Raw genomic sequence first — 18,418 nt, 5'->3', positions numbered from 1 at the left:
TTAGAATTTCAATAAACGCAAAATAAAAGAATAAAATGGAGATGATCAATATGCTCGGTGAATCACTCTGTATAATACAATATAGTATATTAATGCAAAAATATGTATAGGTACAAGGTACCTATTAATGATTGAATCCGCGATAGTAAAATATTATGTATGGTACTACGACGTATCCATCAAACGTCTTTGTAGGTAGGGTACTAGTATAGTTTATAATGCAGCGTGGCGTTGTGTGTGGAACCTATATAGAAGAGACTGAAGAGTGTTGGTACATTTCCAAAATCACGCGCGGTAAACCAAAGTGTATCACGACTGCGATAGAAAGTCGCACAACAGAGATCATTACGCAGGTGTCCCCATATGTATGTACCTTGTATATACCGGTACTTCATTTATTACTCATTATTTCAAAAACTATATTAACGTTTTTGAAAATATTTTTTGGTACCCAAAATGTTGGTTCACTACTCCGCCCGTCTTAACTATAAATACCTATAAGTTATAACTATTAAACTATTTGTTCGAAATTTGATTTTCATAGATCAAAAGACTAGGAATAATATTCTGCTGGGAGGTTAGGGGATATGAAATCAAAAATGTATATTGTCATTAAAAAGCAGGTAAGTGGATGTCGCTCTGCTGTACAGTAGGTTACAAGTGAGTCACTGTAATGGAAATAACTAAAATCGTTATTCTTGGTTTTTAATGTAATTTCGTCCAAATTTTAATTTTAAATGTCTGTAAATAATAACTGTGTTTACTTATATATTTTATAGATTTTTTGGTTGATTGTTTGATTTTTTGGCATTTATGAGAATCTTTGTTTTAAATTTTCAATCCTTAGCTATACAAATTGAACATTTTATAAGTTTATAATTACAATAATTGTTATTTTTGGAGATTCAGATAAATTTTGTCAAAATTAGAACTTTAAATACTTATAATAAAAATCGAGCCTATGGATCTTTAATATTGATCAACTGCTATTATAACAACTTATAAGAACTACCTTGTATTACATTTTCAAGTTTTTTAACCAATGAATAAAATTGTGTTGATATTTATAGAATAAAAAACTAAAAAAAATTCAAGTTTCAAAAGTAAATAAGCATTTTTACTGTCCCAAAAGGTGATGACAGGCACATACAAAAAAACACATTATTGTAAAATCAATACATTTATTGCTTCGCTCAGAATCGAAAATAGATATATTTCTATACCGAATTATAATTTTAATATGATATTAATATATTCAGACGCTTTTAAAAACTACCGTGAATTTTTAATTTGGACCTCCTCAATGCACCAACTATAAATTCACTTTCTCACCGGAAAAGATGCTATATTGTTGAAAATCGAGACATTATTTTGATTGCTTATCGTGATACAAACACAAAAAATTTAAAAATTTAAAAAAACACATCATTGCAAAATCAATACATTCATCGCTCCTCTCAGAATCTAAAAATGATAGCGATAAAAATCAGTAAAAAATATTTATTTTTTTCAAAAATGATTGTTTGTAACTACTAAAAAATATGTCAAAGAATTATTTTTAAAAACTGGTGTTTTCTGAAATAATGAATGTCTTACGTTACACAGATCACCCCGTGTTTATGTAATGGGTATATATAATATTATACAATATAAATATAATAATACCGTCAAACCGTTATCCTCGGTGGCCAGGCTGTATAGTGCATACTGGGCTAAGGTTGATACCGTCCGGATCGGTGATGCGTATATGGTGGTTAGTATTTATAATTTTATCATTTATATATAATGCCATCTAAATACCTATATTGTATACGTATAAAATGGCGTGAAACAATGGGAGTTCACTTGTGGAAATCGACGCTGAGCCGCACGTGATAATTTGACGGCTGCAAACGTACGTGTGCCGCATGTATAGAAAATCTTCTTTTTTGATTTCGTTGTGGTTTTTAGATTCTATACAAACGAAAAAATACGATTTTTGTAATTTTATTGTAATTAAAAAAATAATAATCGAACTGAAAACTTGATTTCTACGTAGGTACGTTATTACTATTATTACTTACTACCTAAACCTACACAATGAAATATTCAAAATACAATTTAAATTAATTTTATGCTATTTATTCAACAACTGGTCAGTGGCTGATCCAGGGCTTAATTTTTTTTTTTGGGGGGGGTAAGCAAAAGTATAAAAGTTCCAGAGTTGGCTAAGCACAGTGTAAACAAAAGAAAACTACGGTAATTGGGGGGAGGCAAATTCCCCTCCCCCCTCCCACTGGATCTGCCACTGTCTATATGGTGCGTCAGTATTGATATACAGCAGCTAATTATATATATTGTATGAATTAGTATCAAACCCATATAATGCGATTTGTTTTTCGCGTATCACCTATGTAGACAAATATATTACTAATAGCAATATAAATATAATATTATAGTAAAAGAACCTTAGAAATAAGGCTGACTCCGATTTGTCTCCGCTCAGAATCGTTATTCGTGTATAATAATAAAATGTATCGTTGTATTTAAATTTAACACATCCCACAGTGACCTACTCAACAACGAGGTAGTGAGGTACACTCGAAAACTACTTTACAGCAGAGTGACTTCGCTGATTTTTTTCTTCTTATTCCTTTTTAGTTTATTTATTTATTTTTCATTTTTTTTTACGTGGTTCGAAATCGCTTGAACGTATATACTTACATATCATTACACACGTGTCGGGTGCTGCGGTTATTGAGTTTTATACCGTTCGTAAACGCAATGCGTCGCCTGCGCAGTTGCAGTTAAAATTAATATACTCTTGGCTGGCGTAATAAATCGAATTACCTACCTACTATCGTTCAACAACTACGTATAAAATATTGCATAAGAGTATATATATTTTTGTATACATTAAACATATATGATATACATCACACTGTGTATTTGTGAAAAAAACGTCATGAGGTGGTGGTATATCCATGTGGACTAAAGCAGGATAAAAAAAGTTATTCTGCATCTCCCCTTTTCACAAAATAATATTATCATCATTATAACTTCTTGTATATTGGTTGATATTAAGAAACACTTAATCATGTATGTTTAAGAAAGCCTAAACATTTTATAATTACAAAGAGATAGGTATAGGTATGTAATATAGGTACGTATAAAAAAATTCAATTTTAAGGGATGATGACTTGTTTGATAACCAGAAAATTATATTGAATAATATATGATCATTGATAGACATCAGTAGTTAAGCTAAATATACCTATTTAATTATTTCGATAAATCTATGTATAGTTTGGAGTTTTCAGTTTAGATCAATTGTTATAATTTGTATTGTACGATTTTTTTTTAAATGTGCCATCTTATTGGAATTATCAAACATTTTTTAAAACCATATCCCTAATACACCAGTACTCCACTAATGAACCACACCTATACCATTCATCATTAATCAATATTGTTTTCATGAAAATGATGAAACCTGCAATCATATGTCTTTGACGAGTTCGTAAGGCGATTTTGGGCGAGTGAGCTCTTAAGTTGCAAATTACACTTGCTCACTGTTTTTTTAATATCTCTTGTAAAAGTTATTGAAAGTATACATCCTGTTCACTTAAGATTTCCTGGCTGATAAAAACAAGAAATAATTTATTCAATGACCTGCACCGTGGTCATATACTTGCCCATTAGAAATATTAGGATTAAGTCAAAATAGAATACCTATAATTATTTAACACTCAAATATTTTTGAACTCTCCCTAAACTCTCAGTATTCATATGACTTACATAACATTACATAGTTATTGTTATTCAGTATTATTGAAAAAAAAACATCAAAAAACAGCTTTGTGATTTTATTTTTACGCAAAAAAATAACCTTAAAGGTTAATTAATTTCCATATTTCAGTCTGAAAATGTACGAATCATGGGCTTTTATATAATATTACATCAGTTTGTTATAATGTTACTCTATACATGGTGAGTTAATTGTGTGCTGCTACATATTTTATGTAAATTTCAACCAAGTATATTTGTTACCATTGTCCCTATTTTAGTAGGTACAGTAGTTTTTTTTATCTAGGTACTTTAATTTTTTGTTTATTATGTAATTGGTAGGAAATCATTCGTTTAATACTATCCTCGCCATCCTCCATAAAAAAATTCGTTAAATTTATTATACTTGCTTGTTATGTTTTTACTACATAATTTTTATCCCAACAGTATGTACCTATAGTGCGTTTTTATAACAATCGTTTTACTAACAGTTCCCCGTAATTAAACAAATATTGTATAAGATTTCAAAAAAATATATTACTTTAGTTTCATTATTTATGTATTATTATATTTCATATTTTATCCGTGTTTTATTTATTGTTATTTAATAAGTAAAATATATTAAACATAATTTAAGTGTACCCATATTATTTATTACTTAAAAATTATTATTTATTGATATAGTAAGTAATATTATCATCTATAGTCTAGGACGCCTAGGTATAACTTTAGGATGACAAATTAATAATTCTAAAAGAAATTGATGACTAATAATTGTTATTAAATAATGAAGAAGGAGGTGAATGTTTATGTTTTAGGTATATGGTAATTTGTTATGTTTATATATTATAATATAATTTACGTATATAAACAAGACATCAATTTAAATCATCAAGAACTAATAAATTGGTTAGGTTAGGTTTTCTAATTTTTTTAATTTTAAGTTTGTTATGTATTATGGTATTATGTACTATTGTAAATCGGTTACGGGATGTAAGATAATAATAATAAAAAATTCAGTTAATGATAAAATATTTATTTAAGCGATTCAAATGGGTAAATAAATAAATTAGCATTGCAATAACGATGAACGAGCACACGATAATCGTTTTTATGGATACCAACTACACCGATGCAGGAGAAGTAATTGTCTACACTTCACTAGTGACGAGTGATATAATTCATTTGAAATGCTCAACCTTCACCTAAAACATTTGTGCCAAATCGTGTTGTTCAGAGAAGATTAATGTTTTGAATAGTTTTTTTCTGTTTTTATATGCTAAATGTTAAGACCTGAAAATAGATTTTTAATCGCCTTGTTTTATACAGTTTATTGTTAAAATAAATAACATCACACTAATAAAGTGTATTTATTAAATTAAAATAAATCGGGAAACTTAAAAAATAATGTATTAGGTAGGTGAATGGCTGGATATATTAAATTTAATAAACATAAAAACCTTCAAGTGAGCACGAGACTATAATTTTTCGTTGTTTTTTAACTGCAAATAAGAACTAATCAAGAACCTTGTCTTCAATTTGCATGCTTTTTTTCACCGAAAACAAAAATTTGTTAACGTAAACTAAATCAATTAAAAACTTAAAAAAGTTTCAAATGTCTATAATAATATATCAATAATTAATAAAATATTGAAAACATTTTCTTCCGTTAGTAAAAAAATGATAATATAGCTGGTATTTGGTGAAAATTTCATGTCACTATATACGATTGTTCCTTACTGCAGTAATTCATGAATTTAATCAAAAAAACAAAACCGATCTTGTTGGAACCGGGTGCTGCATAAATATTCTGGTTTAATTATTTTATACTAGGACAAATTTGCTACTAGAGATCACTGCATTTAATGTTGATGATTAAATCAAATTTAGTACCTACCTATTTACTGTTCCAAAACGTGATGTCAGACGTACAAAAAATATAAAATTAATCATAAGTTGTTAAATTCTAAAAAATTGTGTAACTCGCTCCGCTGTATATATTAGTGTACCTCGAATAGGTCACTGTAATAAACGTATTAAAATAAAATTCGATGATATATCATTGCAGGTATATGAATATTCAATGAATAACGAACCTACGGATATTTTATTGTATACCAATATTGCTGTTAGTAATTTGTTTTTCTATTAGTAATAAGGTGTTATTACTTATAACTTATAAGTCAATACCGATGTACTTTTGAACGGTGCGAATGCCGGTTTTATGCTATTGACAACTAATGAAAATATATTGAACATTTCAGTGTTCCTATGTTACTTATGTGTTAAATATTAATTTACGTGTTTAGTAACGCTTTTTGAATAATCATTATATAAGCACAAAATATTAAATAACAAAAATCGTTTGGGGATAAATTGTATACGTTTAATAATCCAATATGATGTCATCAACATTTGAACTTCAATCGCTCATAAAAAACACGTAGGGGTACGACAGTTTTTTTATAAATTCTAGTAAAAAATTTATTTAGGCGATATTAAAGGTTAAAATGTTATGCATTTTTAACTTCAAAATAATATATGCATTTTTGTGTTTTTGCTGTACTTGGTTTTAATCGTTTATAAAATAAAAATATATTTATTTATTTTTGATATTTTACAATAGACTAATAGGCTGGCCAGGCTGGGTACAACTTTCTTTTCTATAAACGATTTTTGCGAAGCCGATTATCATTACATTTTATTTATTGTCATGATGATGATGGTAATGTAAATCAACAATAATAATAAAATGTAACACGCTATTAGATGTTTTTCCACTACACTATACCTACCCTTAAACATGTCTATGATTTCCCAATTTTCCTTGCAGAGGAAAAATCTACTATAGTGTGCTTTTTTAATTGGGGTTCAAGCAACTCATACTTGTAATAAATATTTAGGCTTTTTAACTTAAAAACAAAAATTGAATTATATTATACGAATCGAAAAAAACTTTTAAAAAGTAGAATATTTCAAATGCCTATAAATAGCATTAAAATAGCTTGCACAATTATTTTAAATTACTTAATACAAACTATACAAAATCTAGAAAATGTTTTTATAAATAATTGGTTGTAAATTTATGTTTTCACAGTTTTTCATTTTCGAATTTTAACAAAATGGATCAAACCCATGTATTCCTTGCATCGCTTAAAATCTAATAAGTAATGTGAACTTTTTGTGAATGTACATTTAGCGTTGAATTTCTGAATACTTTTGTATCACTCACCTTTCCATTTGTAACGTGATGCATAAACATTTATTCTGTTCTGTTGTTTATTTTTAACACGTAATTTTTAAAAAGAATATCGACAAACACTTTACGCTACTTCATATTATATGAAGAGTTCGTAGTTTCTGTCTTAGGTACACAAAATAATTTTCCCATGTTTACGTATTAATACAAAACATATTAGGTGCATATAGACACAAATTGAACAACAAAATAGCAAGGCGTCAATTTTGTTTTTATAAATAAATGATTATTTGGTAATTATAATGTAGCGTGTCTTTATCTATCAACCTTTATATCTTACTTCTATCGTGTTTTTTTTATATATAGGTAGTTTCGAAACATAAATGTCAAATCAATAACAAATCTTGTACAATAAGACAACTGTCTAACTACTGTATGTAGGTAGTATTGATTCTCCTTCACTATTTTTTTTCTATCAGTGTTTTTGAAAACAAGTAATATTCTATGTACTCAATACTTAAAGTCATTGATTAATAATATAATTAATAACCACCAAGTAAATTATTACCGGCTCTTGCCAGGATATATGCAAACTAGTTTAAACTACGCTATTATAAAGTTTATCAAGTTATGATTCATATTAATAAGTAAAACATAATATCTTCCTGGAGATTATATTATAATATCATATTTACCAATATAGATATATGTATTAGGTACCTATATACGATTAATTATTATACTTGAAACAAAGAAAACATTCATTTTTCCTCTGTTTACTTAGTGTCTTAGTGATCATTATATGAGTGCATGTCTGTTTCTTATTAAAATGATTACCAATAATTTTTTCATTCCATTATTTCTGGTAGCGTTCGAATTATTTTGACATTACTCATTCTCATCTGTATTTGTATTACAATAGTTTTTTTGGTTTTATTATGTTTTCAGTTTCACTATTCCGTTATTCTGAAAATCAGTAATCATGACAGATTTTTATTCCATTAAATCGATACTTTAAGTTTAAGTGTTATGATAATTTATTGAAGTACATGCTCTATATTATATCATCTCATAATGACTGTATACGCAACTACCTATTAGTGTATTTAAGCAAATGGTTATAAAAAAAATTCGAAGTATTTTTATTGTTTAATACTTTTAAGTATAAGTTGATAATAAATGTATACACAAATTACCTCTTGTATATCGTATAAGTATAGAGATAATATGGGTATAGGTATTAACAATAAAATACAAACTTATTTAGTTTTTCTGTAATTTCAAATTTATTATTTATTACCTATGTACAAATTATTTTACTTATAAATTTGAATAAACTTTGCGTTCAGATAATATAAGCGTTTAACATTCGAACATAATATAGCATTAAAATCATATTATTTACCTAGTGTTTTAGTGTTATTACTATTTACTTAAACTAATGTATACGATTGATGATTTCGAATAACTTTAAATGGTAATTAAATAATGCAGTGTGAAAATATCATTAAGCTTAAATCACTATTTTAAGTTTGTTTTATATTTTAACATTATTTTAATTTTTAATTTTATAATTTATAATTTATTTGAATTTTTAAACATTTGTTTCAGGTTAGTTGTATATGGCCCTGTTTGACAAGCTCGGCCGCAACAGGTAAAACAAAATGTAATTTTGTTATAATTATTATACTACTTGGCACTGCGCCCTATTAATATATAATATATTATACGGTCCACTTTATACCCCAATATTGGTATAATTACTGCATGCATCATTATGAATGAAAATATACTTACACTTAACTATATATGATCGATATTAACCGGTAAAAACAATTATAAAATTTGTTACGGCTGCAGCAGATTGGCATCGGTTAGTTGACGGTTACTATAATATAATAGTTACTTGTACCGTATATAATATATAAATACAATGTATACCTACATATTATTATAATCAACACAATGAGAGATTGGGAGATGTGTGGCGTGTTCATGTTCAGATGATTTAACTGTTAATTGATGCATTGAGAATAGTAGGTTATCGAAAGTCCCAGCCGAGGAACACCCTCTTACCTACCAAAGAATATCGTGTGAAGTTCAATTGTATTTTTCAGACGGTTTGCGTAGACGATCGTTAGTTAATTGGTTAGTTTGGCAAATGGGCAGCGAGTTAGTTAAGCAATATCTGCAACTTGGCTTCACGGGCCAATTATATATTTAGGCATACGTACCTATACACATAGTGGGAAATGTGAAAGGTGAATTATTGGCCAACTTTGATTTGTTCTATTTATTTATTTATTTATTTATTTTGCATTATAATATGTATTGTTGAACATTTTAGGTTCTGGGCGGAGTGAGGAATGTAATGGTTTTACAATGATGTTTATTTCTTTTTCTTTTTTATTCTGTAAACATTTTTTCTCCCTCTAAACTTGCTCAAAAGTATCAAGTATAGCATCTTTTTTTCAATGTTCTTGAGCTGGTACTTCAAAGAGGTCATTTTTCGATTTTCGAAACGCTACTCGAAATAAAAGCGGTTAAAGGAGAAAAAACGTACGATTTCACGATTTTATAATATTAAATAATTACGGACGACGTTTTCTACTAGAAATATTGCTTCAAATTAAAAATAACAAGAGATATTTTTTGTTGTGTTTTAGATTTTGTTCCTTACGGTTTAAAGTTCGGAACATTTTAGCCATTTTTGAGCTATTTATAGACATTTTAATTTTGGGAGTTTTTTTGTTGTAATTCGGTTAGGTTAGGGAAATTTGGGTTGTTTACTTATATTAGCCTTATCTAGACATGGTAAAATTTTCAAAACATTTGAGCGACTTATGAGGTTTTTCTTTTATTTTATATTTTTTTTTCATTTTTATGATATTTCCTAATTATAAATAATAATTATAATTATATAAATTACCTATTTATACAAATCGTTCTTAAGCTGTTTTTAAAACGCTTTGTTTATCACCATATAAACGAATACAATTAAATAAAAAAGATACCCTCGTCCGCTCAGAATCGTTTTTTATCGAATGCAATCATTGCATTCAAATCGAATACAGTAAAATTACACTATCCTATCCGAGGCCCGAAGAGACGATGGACAAACATCCACCACCGAAATGCGCTGACCTACTTTTTTAAACTGATGATTTGCGTAGAATTTAATTGAATAATCGTAACCGTTTTTATTGTGTCTACCTACCTTAATGTCTGGACAGCACTGCATAGTGCATACGTGTATACATAAGTATGCAGTTGTCTACCTAATGTAATGTCACAAATAAGGCTTAATCATTTCATTAGTAAGATTTCGTATTTGATAATTAAGTTTTAGGTATGATATTTGATAGCGCAATTGAATAGGTAAAACAACAGAAAAGCATGTGAATTCACGTATGTTTGCTTAACTAATTAAATTTAATAAGAAAGAATCTAATCATAATATGATACATATTGTGATAGATTGTTATTCATAAAATATTTTCACGATTTAGTTTAGCTTAAGTTTGGTAGTTGATTTGAATGTGATTTATTACTATCAAAATGTCTAATATAGGCTATATATACCTACTATATTAATGTATTATAAAATATTGACAGTTGTTTTTTTATTTTATTTTTTTTACTGAATATTAAAATATTATACAAAATTGTGCAAAATTTGTTATTTAGTTCATATTTCAATCTTATATATATATTGCAATTTACAGCTATTTACCATTTAATATTAAGTAAACATCGTGGATTTAGATGAATTCATCTATCTTCATTGTATACTTGCAGACTGCAGTATATTTTATCAATGAATAAGAGTTCTTATTTCACAAATCAATCTTATTGTAGGTAATAGCAGTTGAGTATGGTTGACCCCATTTTGATAATGTAAATAATATATTATCGTAAAAAAACAACGATGTATATATCTATATTTCAATTACATTCTGAGTAGTTAGACTACAATTAGGGGAATAATTAATTCCCGTAACCTACATTGTGAAAACGAGGGAACCAAACGTATTTTATACTTTTCATTATGAATAAATTATTAAATAAACTAATTTAAATATACCTACACAATCAATCGAAAGTATTATACGACATTGATTGATTTAAATATATTATAACGTTTATATTTAATAGTAATAACACAATTAGAGATAATTCAATATGTCAATATCCAATTAAATGTGTACACAATTCATTTGATGAAAACTGTTGTAGTTGTCTACATTCCACTATACTTTAAATTAGTTTTTACTTTTGAATTTATATTATATTATATTACACATAATTTTCTTTAAATAATTAAGATAACTTAATGATTTTTTGATTAAAAAATATACTTTTTAATTTTTTATGTTTCCATGACAACTCTTTAAGTGTGGAGATTTTAAAATTTTAAATGTGTATTCATGTTATTATGAAAATATTCAATGATTCGTTTTTCACGTTTGAATAATGTGTTGAACATTAACATACTATAAAACTTGTTTTATCTACCAAATGGAATCTGGTTATTATAAATATAGGTACTTAATAAAATATATATATATCTTTGTTTCAAAAAATGATTCCATTATAAGTAGTATTTTATTGTTCCTACTCGGCCTTAAATGGCTACATATTTGATAAAGTTCTGTTTCATTGAAAACACAAAAAAATTTCTGTTTATATTGTGTTGAACTACCGTCGTCACCTAATATGATTCCGTGTAACAGTATATGGTAAACCTATGTATTCAAAAACACATGATAATATTGTTTTAAGATCTGTAACAGGGTTTGTGTATGTATATTTGCAGTTTACAAAAATAACAAGAAACGTGGTTTTACATAGTTTGTTAATCATTGTCTTTTTTTGATTTAATTTGATGACCAATAAAAACAGAATTATTAATTTAAAACAGCTTCGTCGTTGAAACACACGGGGTGCCTAGTCGGGGATTTATACGCTTTATAATAATATATACCTACTCCATTATAATTGCTCGGTGGTTTACCCTCTGCGGTATATATTATTGTGATATGAATTTCATTACTGCGCACCATTTCATATTATATTAGTTAATATTCCCGGGGAACTGTGTTTAATGTACATATTATATTATGTTATATGTGCATATATACTCGTAATATTGTTCGAACGATTAAGATCCTGTTCGTTTCTGTCCTGTTTCGTTTTGTTTCGTTTTTGTCCAACGGCTGTATATGAATATATGATATGATAAAATATAAACGCGAAGTGTATTATTACTCGTTTCTTCTACTATAATAATGTTTGGGGGCTAATAAACACGTTTTGTTAAAACGCTATTATATAATGTATATACGTAGATACTAGATAATACCTACCTCCTAAAACGCATATCCGTTGTAAGCCTACCTATCTTTAACGTGGCAGATAACGGCTATAGCCATTAGGCAGAATGTTTACCTGTAGCTTATTTAATACTATATACGAAGGAGTTTTATTTTACACACCACGTGTACTATATTGTGTATTATTATAATTTGTCGATGTATCGGATTATCTTGTATTTCGAGGCGAATTCACGCAACGATATTAAACAAGAATGGATTAAAACCCAATATTCAAAAACTTTCAATAATTTTAAAACAGATCATAATATAAAAGCTTAAAAAATATAAAAATCATAAGTGTACCTGTATCGTGTACAACACGGACACACACAGTGTGGGTGCGATTGGACCAGGTACAAACGTTAACACCGCCAAACGACGAACGAGGTGGTTTAAGGAGGGGCGGGTAGTCGCCGGTGCGGCAGAGGGGAAGGGTTGGGTAATGGAAAGTGTGCGCGCCTTGACCTACGTCTTTGCGCATGCGCGCCGACGTCACGTTTGTAAACGTCCGTTGGCGGAATTCAAAAACTCGCGAGCGCCCGCCGCCGTCGAGGGAACTATTACTGCCGCGTCTCCGTCTTTTCCCCATCCGTCGCTGCAGTGTTGTTGTTCCCGCCGATCCGTGCGTCCGCGTGCATTGTCGCCGTTGTTGCTCGCGATCCTAACCGCGGTCGCCCTGTAGGTAACCATAATAATAAAATAGTATATTGTTGGTGATATTTAAAATACACACGTGATGATTCTTTTCTCTCGTTAAAACTGTGTTTTTTTTTTCATATCTAAATATTATAATTGTCATATTTACAGTGCGCCGTACAAGTGTCGTTTTATTAGTGTTTCGTATGTTTCTCGATTTTTATCTATTTTATAGTGTTAATTAATGTTAAATTACAATAGATAATATTATTATCATAATAGTGTTCTGCAGATACTTAATTAATTAAGCGAATTTGTTGTTTTTTTTCTTTTATTAATTGAAAAGGTCTAAAGACATTTATATTGTAAGGACGAAACAAACAGTTGAATGGTATTTATACACGTTGGATGATTATTAATATTATTATTATTATGTGTCAAGTCCGATGAAGTCTTTTGCAAACAACAATGAGCCGTGTAATGTTATAATGTTTACATTAAATTGATTGCTTCCGAGTGTTCGAGTGACTGGAAAGTGGAACATGTAAATGCAATGAGTAATAACTATAACTAATAAGTAATAATAAACCTAGGAATTATTCTAAGTTTATAAGTCTTCGAGACTAATAAATGAAACATAATATTATGTTAAGCTTAAATTATATGCCGAGTAAGTGTTTGATTTTAAACTATCGACAATATCTGAAAGAAATGAAACGCCGAACAGAAATACATGTCATTATGAAAAATTTATTATGATGTAGGTACTACCTAGGTATGATTATTTATCTATTTAAACCAGTTTTCTCTAAAATAAGTAATAAACAACGAATAAGACGAATGTCTATTATTGAACTTTTTTTAAACTTTTGAGCTATTATTGATTCCTTACTTTTGTTATATTAAAACACAATTTCTAATAAGTTTTTATTATTGGTATCTCCTCAAATATTTTTTACGAGTTTTTAAACTAAATAATACAGTTGAACCAATATATATCGTATATCCAATGTATAAAGGGATTATTATTAATTTAATAAAATTGGGTCTACTTACCTAGTTTATTAATTTAAAAGTGTTTTTTTAATTAAATGGTATTCCTATCATTTAATGTAATATTATCTAATTGTACATCAGAACGGAGAAGATTAATTTATCATAATATATTTGTATATTTGGTTAAACTAGTAGTGTTATGATATTAATTATTTTGCTTAGAACTTGGCAGACAATCGTTTTTTTTTTTTTATTCACAAGTTAAAAAAAAATGTATTCAAAAATAATTTTCCCGTTTTATACTGTGGGCATGACGAATGTGAAACGTGAAAATAAACTCTTTGATAATTTCCCTACACCTTAGTTAAGACAAACCTGTCAAAAGCATTTTTGCTTCCGTTACGTTTCCTTATTTCTTCAAGCCTACATTCCGAAATTCATATTTTGTCCGAAGTCAATATTTTGTTTTATGTGTATTTATAATAATAATAGGTATGTTTAGTATGTGAGATGCAGATGTGTATACATAAAAAAATCGACAGATGAAATCTGTATAAAATTGTAGACACATTACATTTTGTTCAGTTGAAATTGTTAAGACTAGGATGTTCAACGATATTAATGTTTTAAATAAGACATAATATAGGTACCTACTTATAATTATTGAATATTGATTATTTATTTTTGTTTTGAGCAAAGCTTCATAAAAACCAAAACAATTTAAGTATGTATCTACATCTCGAATGAGTGAATCGTGAATGCTAAAAACTATTTAGATCACCTATATATTTTTCTTGTTTGTATATATACATTATGCAATAGTCGAACTTGCCTTAAGTATCAAAACAGTGTCGTGAATCTTGTACAAAATTATTTAAACTAAATATTATTATTTCAAAATATACCATCGAGTAAATAATTATTCATGTAATCTGGTAATCACGTACATTTTACGTATATCATTAGGTAGTATAAAATTATTGTATATGTATTTTAAAATTATTCTATTCCACATAATATAGAAGTATGAATTTAGTAGGACAACAATGTAGTTTTCATATCGTCCTTATCAACTAAGAATATTATACCATCATGACGTTTATTTAATTTATATCTCGATTTATATTATTACCTACCGTTGACATCAGTGTTTTGAGTTGAACAGTATTTAAACGATGAAATGTTAATATAATGCAACCTTAGAGAAAAAATATTTAAACTACAATTATTACCATAAAAAAAATTAATGACAATTTGCCTACAATGTACATAATTTGACATTTAAATGTATTATAGGTAGGTACATATTATAGCTCTATATGCGACCCGGTGCCCACATGTTTATTTTATCTCTTCTTTGTATATACAAAAAAATAAATTCACTCCATATACCTAGGTATGACGTATAAGATTCCACACCTGGTGACTTGATAGTTTTCTGTACCGCCAAAAACGCTTTGTTAAACAGAACCGCTGTGCTCGCGTTGAATGGGCCATGCAAATGTATAGTTCAATGACAAAAATATATCGAAAAATCACATTGTCGTCTCATCGCCCCCGTTGATCATTGCTGTTTGCGGCAGCAAGGATATATTATCACGACCCCGGCGGCGTTCGCTGTTCACGATCCTTTTCATACGTACATATAGGTATGTGGCTTTCTCCCATTCAAATCATTTTCCAGCAATCGTAAGAATAAGTTATATACGCTTTGTTACGTTTTTCTTGCGTGATGTTATTGTATGGGTAAAAACGGACTGTGTAGGTGCCCACGTCCGTTTTCGTGTTTTATTTCTTATCATTTTCTCTCCACTTGATATACTAACCGTAAAATATACAAACTTACCGTCTGCCGTTGATAGTTTTAAGCAGTTAGCGATGATAAAAATGAAAGGTTTTCATCGTGTTGCCTCATATTTGCCCTTGACATTTGACATTTAAAGTATACCTATCTAAATGACAAGGGTATCGTTCTGGTATGACCGATGCCTATATATCATAAGAGTATGTCTGCACATTTTTGAAATATTTACATTTATTCTCATCTTACTTTTAATAATTTTCTATTAAATTAAATACATAGAATTTGGTCAATTTAGTTGAATTGACAGATTAGGGTCATATTAATTAATATATTATATTTATTATATTATCAAGGTACAAAATCTTTATACTTATTATATTATTTAATGAGTATTATTATATTGACAATATAATATTATAAAGAAACAAATTGTGTGTGAATTAAGTTTCAAAAGTTCTGTATAGTTTTGTTTCAAACAATTAATATCAATATTTTTATACTTGAAATAATATATTAATGTAGAAAATTGGGTTGTTCGATTTATTTTAATTTTGTCCTTCATTAAATGCTTGTCAACAGACAATGTCTACGAAATAAAAAATAAAAATAAAAAATGACAAATGGTTTATATCCAAGGCCACCTTTGAAATGAGTAACTATTTTTTTTAATGTTTATGGACAATTCATCATTAAAAACACACTCCTCTTCCGGTTATTTTGTTATCATTGCACTTTCTTTCAGAGTTTTGTCACCATTGTTGCCTACAAGACCCAATAATTTACTCATAGGTGAAACGCCCACCCTGTACGTTGGCAAAGGTATTGGAAGAAACCCTGACATTTTCATCGAAAAATATATATTCGTTCTATATTCTTTAGCATACAATTATGACATGTAGTCATATTTGGCCAATATTATCGATCATTTTCTTTCATCGTGTCCAAATGTCCATTTTCATAAGTGTTGGGCGTGGATTTAACCTCAATTTTTCAATTTGTTCGATTGAGAATTGAAACTATAATAATACCTATATATTGTATATTGAATAAGTATAGATATATGAACTTACTATAAATAACGAAAAATCGCCCCTATTTACTTTCCTAAAAAAATATGTTGGTTGCCTGCACTATAGAAGCAAAATGAAACAATATCACGGTCTACTAATATACCCATTTAATAATTCAATACTAAAATATCATGTTTACCAAATATTTTAATAAGGTGTGTTTCTTTATCTGTGTAATATTAGGGTAAACGCCCGTTAAACGGTTAATGACCTATCAGTAGTTACTGATAGGTCGTTATGAGTGTAATTTCCCTGAAGAGGATACATGTGTCTTCCTCTTTTAAGATAAAACCTTCATAACACTGTTGGTAATTGCCCGTTGTTGTTTGTTACGTTGACAGAGGGAAAAATGGTACCAATCCGGTTGTCACAGTCACAACCATAACCGGAATAACGGTAATGACCGCGAAAAGTCATTGACGTAACTCTAGGTTATTGAATTGCTTATTTCATTCTTGTAATAATTGAAGATATCCATTCTAGTTATTGAATAGCAATGTTTTCATATATTATGATTAATTAACACTTCAACAACAAAATAATATGCAAATAACCTTTTATTGTTAAATGTTAATTGTATTTTCTTATTACATATTTATTCGAAATTTCACACTTGAATCACCATTTTAAAAATTATGGTGACTAATTTTATTAATGGAGCACTTCGAAAACAGTTTTATAGATTTTGAGAACAATTAATCAAAGATCTGAAAGTCGCTGTAATAATATTGTTTTGTCTGTGGTTATTATATTTTATAGACGCAATATAACAAAGTCAAAATATGATCAAAATCAATATAGTCATTTCTGGCATAAATTGAGCGTTATTTGAAAAAAGAAAACTTTAATGTACGTGATATATTATTATGTATACATTTTAAAAAGAGTTTTTCTCACAATTTGGCATTTGCATATTTTTCTACATTTAAAAATAACTGAAATAAAATAATATTTTATAGGTATACCGTATTGAATTTTAGACGATGATATGGTATTATGTACAAAATATTATTGCATTTATGGCATTTATGACTAAAAAACTTTAAAAAATGTGTACAAATATACAATTATATATGATATATAGGGTATAAAATATGATATATATATATATATACTGTACATAATAATTGCTTGAAACGAAAATATGAAAATAATGTGTTCACTGCTCAGTGAAAACCTTATAACGTATAGGTATGCGTGCGTTTAATAGTATTTGATTATTTTTATATTATAATGTTTTTAATGACTATACGCCTATAGTCTATACAATATAACCACCGAAGGTAATTTTTTTAAATTACAAAATAATGTTAATTTAGAGGAAATTAGATAAAAATATAAAATGAATAAAAAAATGTTAATAAAAAGTTTTTTAACATCACGGATATTGGTAATGAAAATAGCAAAAGGTTTCGTCGGATTTTTATAATGTTATCGAGTTATACTCAAATATTGCCACCGTACCACCGTCGCCATCATCCACTACCGCCGACTCTTTCGCACCAAAATCGGTTGATCTTCGTCGCTGCAGCCATGTATAGAATGTTGATCACGCCCTTGCGTTTCGAAATCT

The 18,418-nt window shown here is 28.2% G+C and overlaps 1 protein-coding gene across 7 annotated transcripts in view; it reads left to right on the top strand.

The window, feature by feature from the left end:
• Nucleotides 1-18,418, top strand: part of LOC132943197 (serine/threonine-protein kinase tricornered) — a 141,168-nt gene that overhangs the window by 15,465 nt on the left and 107,285 nt on the right. For 2 of the 7 annotated variants that reach the window (XM_061012065.1, XM_061012066.1), the window contains one exon: nt 8,576-8,630. The exons of 1 other annotated variant lie outside the window; for it this stretch is intronic. In XM_061012065.1, coding sequence (XP_060868048.1) covers nt 8,576-8,630 — 55 coding nt within the window. Of the gene's footprint in view, nt 1-8,575; nt 8,631-12,924; nt 13,367-18,418 lie in introns of those variants that run through there. 4 more of the 7 variants (XM_061012067.1, XM_061012068.1, XM_061012064.1 and 1 more) reach the window with 3 other exon arrangements.

This window comes from Metopolophium dirhodum, chromosome 4 (genome assembly GCF_019925205.1).
Source record: "Metopolophium dirhodum isolate CAU chromosome 4, ASM1992520v1, whole genome shotgun sequence".
In the NCBI taxonomy this organism is placed as follows: Eukaryota; Metazoa; Arthropoda; class Insecta; order Hemiptera; family Aphididae; genus Metopolophium; species Metopolophium dirhodum.
The sequence above is the reverse complement of the archived record's forward strand: the minus strand, read 5'-3'. Positions and strand labels throughout refer to the sequence as shown.